Source organism: Scylla paramamosain, chromosome 7, assembly GCF_035594125.1.
Source record: "Scylla paramamosain isolate STU-SP2022 chromosome 7, ASM3559412v1, whole genome shotgun sequence".
Taxonomy (NCBI): Eukaryota; Metazoa; Arthropoda; class Malacostraca; order Decapoda; family Portunidae; genus Scylla; species Scylla paramamosain.
Genome location: NC_087157.1, coordinates 2767501 through 2782500, shown reverse-complemented (window position 1 = coordinate 2782500; position 15000 = coordinate 2767501). Strand labels below are relative to the sequence as shown.

Here is a 15000-nt window from a genome sequence, read left to right as displayed (position 1 = left end):
ATGGAACAATTGAGATTCAGTGGCTGGTTGAGCTCAGATATTTCAAGATCCCAGAAGCAAAAGCAGCAATTTTCACACCACTTGTCACCTTCCACCACACCTACCAACAACCATGAGTAGGTGCCAAAGTGTGTCCATTGCTTACAACCTAGGGATTTATGTTAGGTTGATCTTCTTCAGTCTTTGGTAATGAACTTTAATGGAATTGCAGATTCATCTGTTTCTGGGTATTGATATTAATTTCATTTTCTGAAGTTCTATCTACGATGTAGAATATGCAGATCTTTAAAACTTTTTGAATGCATGCTTATATTATAAGAGACAGGCCTAGTTTATAATGCAAGATTACTGTCTCAGTTTCCTCATGGGGAAGACTATGAGTGTTTAGTCACCACATGTAGAAATAAATGTGTACTCATTCAATATACAAGCTAATAGTATAACATTAATATTCTTGTCCTTCTTCCACAAGAAATTGTAGTTCTTTTTGTATTAAAGTTTAGTAAAAATTACTCCAACATATCTTATCCTATGATGATATGAAAGTTAATTAACTTGTTCTAAGCTTTGGCCACATGTTGGGAAGGCACAATAGAGATAGACCCAAACATGGACTCGATGTTTATTTTGGTTGATTCCATTAGATTACACATAAAGAACAACATTCTAAAAATGGATATATGCATCATCAATATGAAATAGGCACATGAAGTTGATGATAGTTCATTTAAACCACTTTTAGTTCAGGAAAAGCAGATGTACAAGAAGAAAGTCCCTGCGATAGGTCTGTAAGCCTACAGACAATTGGGTACATCTTCCTTCTGCTGTATAAGTACTGAGAATGCCATCCCAAAGAGGTGCCGTAGTTAAGATCTCAATCAATATAAATATCCATAATTTCAGGATCAACAAAATGAAGACTACACTAAGTCTCATGTATGATTATGCCTCCTTGCTCAATGTCCCCTCTCTGATGAGAAATATAACACCAATGGGATGTTAATATAAGAATTGTGATTTTTCCTTCTCATTGCATCGTGTTATTACAGAAGGAGCTACCTGAAGGTTCCAGGAATTTGAACATTGCAGGAAAAAAAACTTAACTCTTAGTTTCCAGTCATCAGCAAAATATCACACTTGTTGTGGTCAGTGTTTTCCATGAGCTTTGTGGGTCTCCTCATTCAAGTCAAAATGAGTCCCTTTTAGCTGAAGTTTCAGCTTTTGGAATGAGAAAAATTGCTGAAGACATTATGAAAATATGGGATGACAGAAATGATTGTTGTGTTTTTTGAAAGTCAAGAACTGCCAGGTAAATGCTGTGTAGATGGGAATCCTGCCATGATGAAGAAATAATTTTTGTTCTCCCACTCTTCTAAATGTTTGCAGTGAATGCCTACCCTAAGCCACTTAAGAAACTCACTGTTTTAAAATTTTGCTTTGACATTGTGACTGGGTAGGAGGAGGAATTCCTTGGATGTGAGAAAATTGTCAGCACTTACTTAATATTGCTGCAAACCTGACATTATCTTTTTTTTACTTCAGGGAATTAAAAGAATCCCACTGTGATAGTTGTTGCTTTTCCTAAGGATTATAACCATGAATCCATGATTCATCGTAACTTACAAGGGCTGTTCATGAAAGATTTCCCCTGACCCACCTCCAGTCATAGTAGAAGGCTGAAATCACACATGTATTATAGTACATATTTCTTTAGGTCACAAGGTAATTTGCAGCTCAGAGCTCTGTACATTTTTTTTTTACATCCAGTTAATGCAGAACAGTCATCAGGTTCCTGTACTTGAATGGCTGCACACCATGCCACACCACACCACACCAACCACACACACACACACACACACCACACCACACCACACCATACCAAAGCTTTGTTTTGAAAACTTTAAAAAGGATCCCCTCATGATATGCAGATGGTTAGTTGTTAATTACAGTGAGGATGTAGCAAGAAAATATACTCAGAAAATTAAAAGAGGGCGTGAAATTTAAAGTCCTATGGGAAAATGTGTGCAAAACAGGTCATGATTCCATGTGAGAGTGGTGATGCTCTAATAAATGAAAAGATAAGTCACTGGATAGCATATCTTGAAAAAGGAAGATGACACTTGGCGAATTAATGGAGGAGATGAGTGATGAGTGTATTTCTTTGCTGGTGAAAAGGAGTAGACTGAGGTGATATGGAGTATGGACACTGAAAGGATGGCAAAGTAAAAACACTTAGATATATGAACATAGATTAGAAGTTTTTACATAGAGGAAGCTTTAAGAAAAATTACTTATGTTTTACAAGGCAAACACATGCAGGCATATGCAAAACCTTTCAGAATGATGCTGCTGATGATGAATGTTGTTTTTCACTGACAAGAGTCAGTGAAGTACCTTTCTATACTAGATTTAAAAAAATGTTCATTGTATGATAAGTAATGAAAACTCAACAGTAAAGTATATTGTTTTTATTTTAGAACAGTAAACAGGGAATTTTTAGAGCAGAAAGCATTAAAACATCCACTGAATATGATTTCAGTCGCATGTCACGAGGGTACAGATACAACACAAGAGAAGACACAAACAAGTGATTCTAGGGGAAATAAACCAGAGATAAAATAACTGTAGAATATATCTATATATACTTTTACAGCGAGTAGTATGTAGTTATTTTGTCTTATTTTATCCCTGCTACATAGTTTCTGGTACTGGGACAAGACATTTCCATCCCAACAAGACCCTCAACCTGAAAGGTTTAGGCAGTCTCATCGCTCCTCCCACTACCAAAGTTTGATTCTACTTTCAGAAAATGTTGCTTTGTGATTGACATCGTTTCTGAAAATACCTTAACAACTTTTTTTTTTTTCCAGGCTGGTGGTGATTTTATGTACAATGAGACCTTTCTTGTTCCATTCTTTTGGTGCAAAGGAACCAACATTTCCATTAGCAAGGTTCAGTAATATAGAGCACAAGTCATGCAAGTAAATACAAACTAATTAGAGAACACACCAATACTGATCGCCACTCGCATGCTACACCAGACTCTTTAATAATATCTTGAAGATCATCTATTGTGATGGTCTAAAGGCAATGACAAACTCATTAAATTAAACATATAGCTGACCTAACTTGTGCTTGTAGACTTAGTGAAATACTCTTTTTACAACAGAGCAAACTGCGATTTGCCTCAACTTGCCTTGGGAGAGATTTTGCTCGCCACCACACCTGCACTATAGATGTTCCTTCACTTGTATATGTGTATGCATGTGTACGTATGTACTGAAAAACCATATTTCTGAAAGTTATGTCTGCAGCAATTCTTACAGTCATCTTTCAGAAATGCAAACTAAATGAGGAAGGATAATGTCTGCCTGTGTTAAGAGTGTGATAAGAAAGGTTGAAAACTGACAGACAAAAGCATGACTGAAGTGAGATGCCACAATTATCCACTTTCGTACTTTTGTGAGTACACAGAATTTAGGCAATGTTTCTCTGCATTTGAAGGAAAAAAAAAAAAAATCTACAATTTGGCTACTTTAACTTATTTGCATTGTCTTGAACAGAATGGAAACCATGTCAAGCTGAAGGGTATGAGGATAAGAACATACATAATTAAATTTTATAGCTATTTCTCCATGGTCATGAAAGCTATATAAAAAAAAAGAGAGAGAGAGGACCTAAGTATCACATTATTGAAGAGAGCCATCATTATTTGATATTACTTGAGACAAGTTAACAATGCTCAGCAGGCAGCAGCCATTACTTAGTCATTGTTTATACAGAAAATACAGCAGTTACTCCACACGACAACTGAGAACACTACATTTAATTCACTGATCGATGTTCTTCACCGATAATTTCCCTAAAAGTCAGATACAATATATGTAGTAGTACTGCATGACACCAAAGTACATCTAAGTCCAGTAAATCACAACTGGAGATCAAACACAATAATCTGTCCATTAATGAGATCTAGTGTACAAATATTTTAATTGCTTTTCCCCAAGCAAAACATTCAAACACTTTGATGAGCAAGATTGCTAGGTATGACAAGCAAGAAGTTATTTCATAGATGTGCCAAGGAAAGCTTACAGTGAATAGGAGCAAATCAAAAGAAACATGAGAAACTTTAAAAATTAAAAGTGTTTCCCCTATAACCAGGTGAAACATTAAGTGGTAATTTGCAGTTTGTAAAGAGCACAACACACATAAGCACAGCAGTACAACAGCACAAGTTACAATATTTGGCACACGGTAAACAACCAGAAAAATTTCAGTGCACAGTTGCACTTTAAACCATGCACCATAAAAAACACAGTGCATATGACTGTTCTAATGATACTCAGCTCTACAGAAGCCATGAAACATAGAGTGAGTAACCTATGATGTACAGTGACCTTGGACCAGCAGCCTGCCTCTCACCTTGAAGTGGAAACCTGATCAAGGACTGAAAAATTAGCAAAGAATTACAAGATGAAAATATAGGATTTTCAAGAAAGAAATTTTAGTGTAGATGAGCAATTAGATAATGCTCTGACAATTCACACAATGGTCATGCTAAGGGAATATAAGTTAAAAAAAAAAAAAAAACATGAAAGCACTAGATTCTGAGAAATTTTCAACAGCTGAATGAAGAGGCCAATGTCAGCATGAACAGCAGCGGCAAGAACAAGAAAGCAATATAATCTCAAGAGCCTAGTCACTCACCAGCCCCAATGACCAGGGAGGGACAGAAGCTCCCTTCACACATACACACACCTTTTGACCCAGGACTCTGTACTCAATTCCTCAGCTCTAAAGTCAAACCTCAAAAACTCAAATTCAGTCAGAATAAATTCAGTGTCTAAATTACTGTCTGTAAGGACTTAATTAAATTTTAGTGTATTTATGGGTTTTTACATAACTCTTACTGAATGCCTATGATTAATTTCACTGTGAGCCAGTCACAGAGTGAATCATTATATATATATATATATATATATATATATATATATATATATATATATATATATATATATATATATATATATATATATATATATATATATATATATATATAACCCAATCATGCTTATTAAAAAAAGAAATGAAACTTACTTAGACAGTGATCCCCCTTGCCACTGAGAATAAGATATGCCAAAACCTATATATACTAGTATTGTTAAGTAATGATATTATTTTGTTCACTTCATATCATGGGTGTAAAGGGAACAAAATAACATCTATGATATTAAGTTCAAGTGGCAAGTGAATATGTCTTTAGGCTTTTAGGCATCCCCTGGGAGTGATTATGAATGGAATTCATCTTATGCAACAGTTCTATCAATTCTGAATTCCTAAAACAGATCCCGAAAATAACTCATCTCACTAGAGTGGGTTGAGAAACAGAACCCATATTTTTTTTATTTTGGAATGTATAAGCATCAGTAAATAAAAGTGAAGTCTTGAAAAGTGACATTGAGAAGCATTGATTCTTTGAAGCAGAGATGTACAGAAACATTACATGTAATGGCATTGCATTGAGTAATATTTGTAATGGATATACATCACAATTGAAAAAAAATGTATAATTAATTCATTTTACAATCTTGCAAAAAACCATCAGTGACGTAATGAATGTCATGAATGCATCAAAATGTAGCTAATTTAAAAAGTAAAGAGGACTTACTGCTTGTCTAGCTTTCTGATTTGTGAAAATCCTGAAGAGTGCAGACCACACTGATGGCCAGTCCTTTTCTGTCACACTCTAACTATTCCATCAGAGAGTTTTTATGTTGAATTTTTTTTTTCATATTGTTAGTAATTATTACCTATGGTTTTGTATTTTGATGTAACTTGTGTGTACATTTTACTGCATGAACATTTAATGCCGTTTTGTTGTGCCCTCCTTCTATAAATGTACATACATAACTTGTCATTATAGGATAGTCAAGTGCAATGTTGAATCCATTACAGTATACCAATAATTTCCTAAATGTACCCTTAAAGATGATCACAGTGTACAATAAAGTTTAGTTTTCTTTTGAAACTTGCATAACAATGTATTTCTCATGTATCTTGACAACAATTTCCCAAATATAAAGTAAATATGGTAATTTACAGTGTCCATTTCATCATCACATAAAAGCAGAAGAGACTAAACCAACATTTTTATATATCCTTTGAAACTATAAGTAACATACCTGAGTGGAATCACATGGTTTTCCAGCCAATATTCTTCATTGGAAGTAACTTTTTACCATTTATAAAACAAGAAGAGAAAAGCCAACATTAATAACCACATTAACAATGGTATCTCTCTCTCTCTCTCTCTCTCTCTCTCTCTCTCTCTCTCTCTCTCTCTCTCTCTCTCTCTCATTTAAATTAATTTTAAATGCCAGAACTATACAGTTTGTTATTTAGGATTTTATTTATGTCTAGTGCTTTTGATTTTACATTAGATCAATCCCTCAATCAACCATTACCTTCTGGTAAAATTTATTAGTGCATTAATATAATAATATTGGTTTATGATGCATATTTCTACATCACATGAAAATTATATGTTGTAAACACAAAAGTAATTAACCACTCACTTCAACCACTGTTAAGTGTTATTTATTTATTGGGATCATCCAGCAGTACTTTCAATAAGATTTTTTTCTTATTATTTACTGCTTCGTTGATATTTGATATGTTTGCTTAGTTTTTTATTATTGTAGTTTTGTCTCTGCTGAAGTTAAAAAGGTAGTGATTTATATTTGCAGAAAAGATTATGAATATTTGTTTTTGCTCAATTCATATGCACATTTGTCTGAATTAAAAGACATCCATATATTTAGATTCTGAAAATCCAAGCAGCAGGAATAACAATGAAGATAAAAATTAAAGTATTTCTGCAAGTTTTGGAAGCAAAGTTACTTCCATTCAAAACAAATGTACCTTGAAATAATTCTAAGTTCATCCTTGTCTAACCTATCTAAGGCTAATCATTTGTAACATTCATATCAATAGCTCTGGTGAAACTTTTGTGTGAAGATGGGTAATTGAAAATCCAAAGTAATTTGATTCCATCCAGTTTTAACTTATGATACCAAGTGATTCCATCAGAACTAATCCCATACATGTAATGCAAGCTAGATACCTTATGGATTTCCTTCCCCTCCTACCCCACTACACCCATGACATGCACAGTGGTATATGAATGTAATGCAATTACATGTAACATATGAAATGTGTAAGGAAATGATTTTGTAATGTAATGATTTAACAGTAAGCACACACATTTTCATGCAATATATAACTGACTGTAAAATGCCTATCTCTGCAGTCATAATGACATATTTAATCTCTGTGTGGTTGTTGTAGCCACACCACTTAGTAGGTATGCCTTCTAGAGATTACAGGCAATGATGATCACTCAGAGTTATAATCTCAGGTAAAATTAACAGCAAACTCTAGCTATCAATGCATTCATTGCTCTCCCAAGGTCAAAATTATGTGATATTCCAATATTAGAGAAATGCAGTTGACTAGCTATGCAGTCTGCATCAGGCTAAAGGAGACACTGATAATGATAAAAGTCAACTTTTTTTCTTTCTTTCTTTCTTTTTTTTTTTTTTTTTTCCCTTTTTTCAACAAAAGTAGAGCTGTATCTCCTTTCCATGTTTGTCTCTAGGTCCAGCCTTTATTTATTTGTACAAAAGGTTAATCCTAAATTCTGGGAGTTCTCAATCCTTGTTCAGAGCAGAAAGGTCTAGATGTGGTTGGCCACTCACCCATCTTGTAAAGGACTCCTTCCCTACTGGAGGCTCTTACACATGGTGAATCTTAGGAAGCAAAAAGAAACAGCTTGTGCAATGCAAGTAAAAGTCTTTTAAGAGATGCTCTTTCTACTCTGAACTCCCCTGTCAAGTGGCACGGGGTGGCATGGAGGGACGGGGAGCAGCAGCAGGGGAAGGAAAGGTAGATCCAGTTCCTGCTGCAGAGAAACCCATGGGGGGAGTTGGGAAGGTAGGAGAGGTGGGGGTACTTGGGGACATAGTTGCTGATTTCGTCTTCTTCTCTTTCACAGCCGGAGGAACGTTTTCATAAATCTGTTTCGGGAGTTCATCAGGAGGCCTGTAAATAAGAAAAGATCCTCTAAATAACATTACCTCATATATATATATATATATATATATATATATATATATATATATATATATATATATATATATATATATATATATATATATATATATATATATATATATATATATATACATATATATATATATATATATATATATATATATATATATATGCATACATACATACATCTACAATCACTTACACAGACAGCTCTCATTGCACTCAATTAAATACTACATTAAAAATGGTGAAAAATAGTAAAAGCTTCTTATCTGGTAACAAATACTAGTTATGTTATGAAAAATACTCCAATTCAATGTTCATTACCTGTGGTTTAGAGGAAAACCCAAATATCAAAGACAACAATAACATCCAATGATGCAGGATATCCTCACCCATCACAAGTCTAGTTATTTAGGTTCTCTTATTAATTACTCCATGTATTAGAATGACTTGTGTTCTTGCATTTCAGTGACACAATTATAAGATGCAGTATGCATCAATTTGATTCATATTCCATGGAAGACTACTATTACCCTGATGTCTTGAAAAGAATGTGCAATCAATCAAAATATAGCAACTGGGCATTTCAGAAATCATGGACATCAAACATGTGAATTTCCCAAAGTCTTTACATGTTTATCAAATTCCATTACCAGATGAATGGTGAGGATTTCCTGTGGTCAGTCATTCTGAAACAATTCTCAAATATTCAACACCAAATATCATGAAATCATAGTGCTTAGAAAAATTTTCCTTACTGTGCTAAACAACACTGCACATTTTATAACACATTTAAACATGGCAACATTTATTGATATGCATCCAACTATTTTTTTTCTTTTTTTTTTTTTAAGAAAAACTTTAGGAGAAATTTCCAGTAAAGTTAACATGTGAAATATTTGATGAGTAAGTCAGCAAAATAAACAGGATCATGGTAGCATACAAGAAACAAAGAAGTCACAAATATTCACAGAACCCTAGCAGTGCAACCACAGGGGGATACAGACTGCTGTTTGTCCTGTTTTGGGTCAAGCACACAATATTCACTTCACACTGTACATTTAAATATTAAGAGTTTGCAGCAAATTTAGGACTTTAATAAAAATATGCATACCTAAAGTACACATATATGTATATTCAAAAATATTTTTTTCCCCAACAATCACATGTCAGTGGCAGCTCCAAATCTTCAGTGGAAAGTCTTACTGAAGCAGTAGTTCATGTTTTAAATTTTCATGCATCTTCCCTTATAACTCTAGTATTGCATGATTATTGAATACATCTAAACAGCTGTACATCAAATTATATATATATATATATATATATATATATATATATATATATATATATATATATATATATATATATATATATATATATATATATATATATATATATATATATATATATATATATATATATATATATATATATATATATATATATATATAGTGGTACCTCGGCTTATGAGTTTAATTTGTTCTATGACAGAGCTCAAACTCAATTTGCTCCTATGTCAAATCAATTTTCCCCACTAAAATTAATCTAAATGCAATTAATCTGTTACAGCCCCCCAAAAAATGCCTGATTTTTTGTTACATGTTTTTAAATACAATAAGATGATATAAAAAACCTCTGTTTACTGAATTTCTGGTATAACGACCCCTTTAAAGCTATCAAACACCTGTTTTATTTTATGAAACTGTTTGCAAATTATGTCATATTTCAAAATTATTGAATGCTTGCTTTATTTTGTGAACATCCTAAATCTTGAAATGTGGGAGAGTTGACTGACACACAGTCAACTGCATGTTTGATAGATGAATTGTGGATGTATGACAGCCAGTGAGTGACCTTGACAATGGCCAATAATGTATTGCTCTCTCTCTCTCTCTCTCTCTCTCTCTCTCTCTCTCTCTCTCTCTCTCTCTCTCTCTCTCTCTCTCTCTCTCTCTCTCTCTCTCTCTCTCTCTCTCTCTCTCTCTCTCTCTCTCTCTCTGTGTTAATTTATCTGAGAGAGAGAGAGAGAGAGAGAGAGAGAGAGAGAGAGAGAGAGAGAGAGAGAGAGAGAGAGAGAGAGAGAGAGAGAGAGAGAGAGAGAGAGAGAGAGAGAGAGAGAGAGAGAGAGAGAGAGAGAGAGAGAGAGAGAGAGAATTTCAGAATCGATTATGCTTTTAGAGATCTCACATACACAAACTTCAAGGCAGTTGCATATGTATGATTTTTGCTAATGTTGAGTAATTTTCTGGGAAGGATTATGAAACTCAGGAGAGACATGTATATATTTTTTGCCAGTATATATATATACTGGTAAAATATTACTCATGGCTTTTAAAACTGATTACTTGTGTATGTCACAATGTAATATTGGGTGATTGAAAAGTAACTCCCTATTTTAAAATACTTACAAATGATTTATTTATGGTAATTTTTTTTTTCGTGTGTGTGTGTTTGATCTTTAATGTATGAGAATTTATTCTGTAAATTTAAAGAATTTAATCTGTTTGTATCTGTGTTTCAGATTGATTATTTTGTTTGAAATTTGGAAGCCCTATAAACATGGCTGAATGTCTTACCCTGCTGGAGCGTGCCCAGCTAGCAGCACATTATGAAGTTTGGAAATCCATTGTTCAAGTGCAAAGATGGTGGAGGACCATTTGAGGACTACAGTTCAAGTTGATGCAAAGACAATCAAGAACTGTCATGCAAAACTCATGGCTACAGGGTCTGCAGCTGATACTCAAAGAAGCGGTCACCCTTCCAAGTCCAGCAACCAGGAGACCATGCAAGCAGTTCAAGAAATGTTTACATGTAACCCAAAAAGTCAATTCGACAAGCAGCAAGAGAAACTGGCTCTCCTTTAGTACAATATGAACTGTGCTTAAATGGCAGCTTAAATGGCATGCTTGGAAGCCACACAACTGCCAAATACTCTCTGCTGAAGACTGTGACATTCGCATGGAGAATATGCTGGCTTGGTATGAAGACTGGTCAGATCCCTTTAAAAATATCCTCTGGAGTGATGGTGGTATTTCACATTGATGGGTTTGTGAACTGTCACAACTGTCACTATTGGGCAGGAGAAGATCCTCTTGTAATCTCTGAAAAATGCAGAATCGGCCCAAAGTAACGGTGTGGTGTGGGATGACTTCAGGCAGGATCGTGGGCTCATTCATTCTACGCGATACCATGAATGATGAAAGGTACCTTACCATGCCGCAAGATGAAGTCTGGCCAGTTATTGGTGCCTGGGAGAATGCTGAAGATTTTATTTTCATGCAAGATGGTGCCCCTCCACATTTTGCTATTGTCATTTATGAATGGCTGAATGCCCACTTTCCTGGGAGATGGATGGGTCGTCATGGTCCATATGAGTGTCCAACCAGGAGTCCTGAATTAACACCATGTGCCTTTTTTCTTTGGGGTTGGTTAAAGGAGCAAGTCTACTGTACCAAACCAAAGATTTTGGAAGAACTTGAAGGGGAAATACAAGAAATTGTCTTCCATTCCACAAGAGTTTCTGGTGAAATCAAGTGACACAATTCCTGAGTGGCTCGAGAAGCTGGTAGTGAAATCTGGTGCCCATATCAAGTTTTAAATAGAACCTCATGGTAAATGCTTTTCTCTCATATCCATTTCTTGTAAAAATTAGTTAATAAATAAATTGTAAGTATTTCAAAATGGAGAGTTACTTTTCAATCACCCTGTATAATAATGCCTAATGAAAGTTGATGAGCATCTAACACTATTGTATTTCTGAAGTTTGCTTTACTGGTGACTAAGATCACAATGAATGTTATCCTGTAAGTAGATTACATGGGTAAAATATTTTATTTGAGTAATCTATGTAAATATTGATATTATAGTGTGTTATAGTGTCAATATATTTGCATGTCTCTATTTTGGTTTCCATTTCCATTTCTATATGAATGTCAAGAAAGGCCATAGCAGTATCTTTCATTCTTATCACAAATCATATTGCAGGAGCATCAAAATGTATGTACATCCACTTCACTTTTCATTATAAACAATATTTGCCTCTCTTGTAAGATAATGACTTACCAGTCACTGGTAACACAAGTTAGTGAATTCAGTGAAAGTCCAAAGCCCAAATAAATGGGAAGGGTTGCATCATGAAAAGCATTTGATGTAAAACCTTGAACAAATCACTATGCAGATCAACAACCAGAATACCACACCAGATCCATAACAACCCAAGTTAAAAACAACCATCATTGGTGCTAATATTCAACAGGTTATCAGAAATAAACATGCTACTGTTGTGAGAGAGAGAGAGAGAGAGAGAGAGAGAGAGAGAGAGAGAGAGAGAGAGAGAGAGAGAGAGAGAGAGAGAGAGAGAGAGAGAGAGAGAGAGAGAGAGAGAGAGAGAGAGAGAGAGAGAGAGAGAGAGAGAGAGAGAGAGAGAGAGAGAGAGAGAGAGAGAGAAAGCAGGTATACAAATCCAGGAGAAATGGTATATAAGAAAGGCTTGAAAACTGGACATTGAAATAGGAATGTCAAGTGTAAGAATAGTAAGTGAAGAGAGGTAGCTGACATGATATAAAGGAAAAAATAGGACACTGTAAACAGATAAAGTGGAAAAGTAATGGAGATCAGAGTGAATGAAGAATGCATTAGTGGAATGTGCAATGAAGGGGGAAAAACATCTTAGAGAGAGGTGAAGGAGACAATCAACAAAATACCCAAGGAAGAGAAAGCAAACATCAATGGTTAAGTCCGAGAAGGAAATAGAGATGACGAAGTGATAAGTGGATACAGTTTTGGAAATAGAAACACAGAGGGACTGACAGTGATAGATTTCACAAAACTTATAAAAATGGTTAGATAAATACATATTGTAGTGTACTTTTCGTATAACCATTTCAAAATATTTATATTCTTTATAATATCAGAGAAAAAGATGAAAGGTGAAACCATGATGGCTTGAGAAAATGCAGATAGAGCTGCCAGAGGAGAAACAGAGGAAGGTCAAGGAAATTTATAGATACACTAGAGGTGATACAGAAAGTAGGAGTGATAGAGGGAGGGACAGAAGGGAGAGGAAAGTGGAAGGCATTGAACCACTATGAAAATTCCTAGCAGGGATGAGCCACAAGAAAAAAGTTGTTACCAAGAATTTATCTAATTGAATTTAATTAATTTAGTAATTCATTAATTTTCATTAGTTGTTGGTCATCCAATTTCATTACCCCCTAAGAATATATGAAGGGTAAATATGATTTCCCATGCTCTGTTTCTTACCTGACTAAAGTTATGAAAATCCTTATGTGCAATTCTACTAAATGTTATTTGGTAAGTTGCTTTATATTCAGCCTGTAACACTGTATTACCTATGGCTTAGAATACAGAACTGTTGCTCATAAACATGTTATGTCTGATAATAAATTAATCTTAATTATACAGTAAAAGACCAATAAGAAATTCACAAACAATGTGGAAAGCACAATCATGCTGTTCTAAAAACTATGGAAAAATTGTTCATCATAAAAAAATAACATCTGAAAAAAAAATAGGATGCAAGCAACCACAATGGTAATTGAAGATTCACTGAGGGGAAAACTTATTGATAAATATCACATCTATACAGTCTCAAGCTGAGGGTGAGGGGAATACGGTAGATGATATCTGAAATACCACAAGCCACAAAATAATATAAAATAATTCAAGCTGGATGCAGAATATACAAGCTGAAGGCAAGTGCTCCAACCTTGGATTTGGGAGTGATTGAGTGTCTCCGCCGACTAGTGGGTTGACAAAGATACACACATATTATCAACTAAATGGAGAATGTTGCCATTGTGTGTAAGGTCTGATCATGAAAGGTTTTGAAAAGGTGTATATTCTCCAAATTTGTCTCAGTCAAGCTATAGTACTTTAGCAGGGAAGCATTACAAACCAATGAGTAGCCTATGATATAGTAAGCAATGGATCATTTATTACATGTGATAGTTATTCTTTATTTGAAAACATTTTCAAATTAATTATCAAAGACTCATGATATTTCTCTATTATTCATGGTTATTTAAATTATATATATATATATATATATATATATATATATATATATATATATATATATATATATATATATATATATATATATATATATATATACACAGTGGAACCTCAGTTACTAAACACCTCCCTTTTCAAACAAATTGTTTTTTTAACAAAATTTTGAAGTCATTATTGCTTTGATTGTGGTACCATAATTCAGTTCTAGAACAAAGTTACTTTATTTCAAATATTAAAAGACACAGCAAAAGCTGCTGTTTATTACTAATTTAGTTTTTATAAATATTTACTTCATTCTTATATATATGAAGGAGAGACACAGAGTGTAAAACAGTAATTCAATCTTTGTAAAAAGGTAAATGTGATCCTGGTGAAAAGCCTCAATGTAAACAAACGGTTTCAGTGCTCAGGAGTAATCCTGAGCCACCTGTGGCTCTCTTGATGACCCCTAATGCCATCACTACTGCACAACTGCATTTTTCTATTAGCTTTTCCCAGCAGCAAGATGTCTAAGTGTTATGAACACCTTCATCTTTGTGGTTAGTGTGTTGCTCCTCTCTGTGTCCCCCAGTAAGGCTTCTCTCATTAAATCCATCTAAACAGTATCTTCTGATGAGTTCTATGTCACTAAGTTCATTCAATACATATTTCTGGATAAATAATTTGTGAGCTGGAGATGTTGTGAAGCAGCCATCTTAGCTGTAGGAACATTTGTCATAAGCCGCTAAGGCAGACTGGTGTCTGGGAACAGATTAATCCATTTTACCTTCATTCCTATGGGGAAAATAGTTTCGGTTTTTGAACAGCATTCTGGAACAAATTAAGTTCGAGAACCAAGGTTCCACTGTA

At 34.3% G+C, this 15000-nt stretch overlaps 1 protein-coding gene and 1 long non-coding RNA gene across 27 annotated transcripts in view; one reads left to right on the top strand and one right to left on the bottom strand.

Annotated features, from left to right (window-relative positions):
• Positions 1–11800, top strand: part of LOC135101915 (uncharacterized) — a 13234-nt gene extending 1434 nt beyond the window's left edge. Inside the window, exon 2 of the long non-coding RNA XR_010269459.1 lies at positions 10637–11800. This is a non-coding gene — a long non-coding RNA (uncharacterized LOC135101915). The remainder of the gene's footprint in view (positions 1–10636) is intronic.
• LOC135101912 (tyrosine-protein phosphatase non-receptor type 11-like) overlaps positions 2454–15000 on the bottom strand; it is a 63786-nt gene continuing 51239 nt past the window's right edge. For 22 of the 26 annotated variants that reach the window (XM_064006267.1, XM_064006268.1, XM_064006269.1 and 19 more), the window contains one exon: positions 2454–8100. In XM_064006267.1, the coding sequence (XP_063862337.1) occupies positions 7890–8100 (211 nt within the window). In that variant the 3' untranslated portion in view covers positions 2454–7889. Of the gene's footprint in view, positions 8101–13843; positions 13878–15000 lie in introns of all 26 variants that reach the window. The other 4 variants (XM_064006272.1, XM_064006273.1, XM_064006271.1 and 1 more) reach the window with 1 other exon arrangement.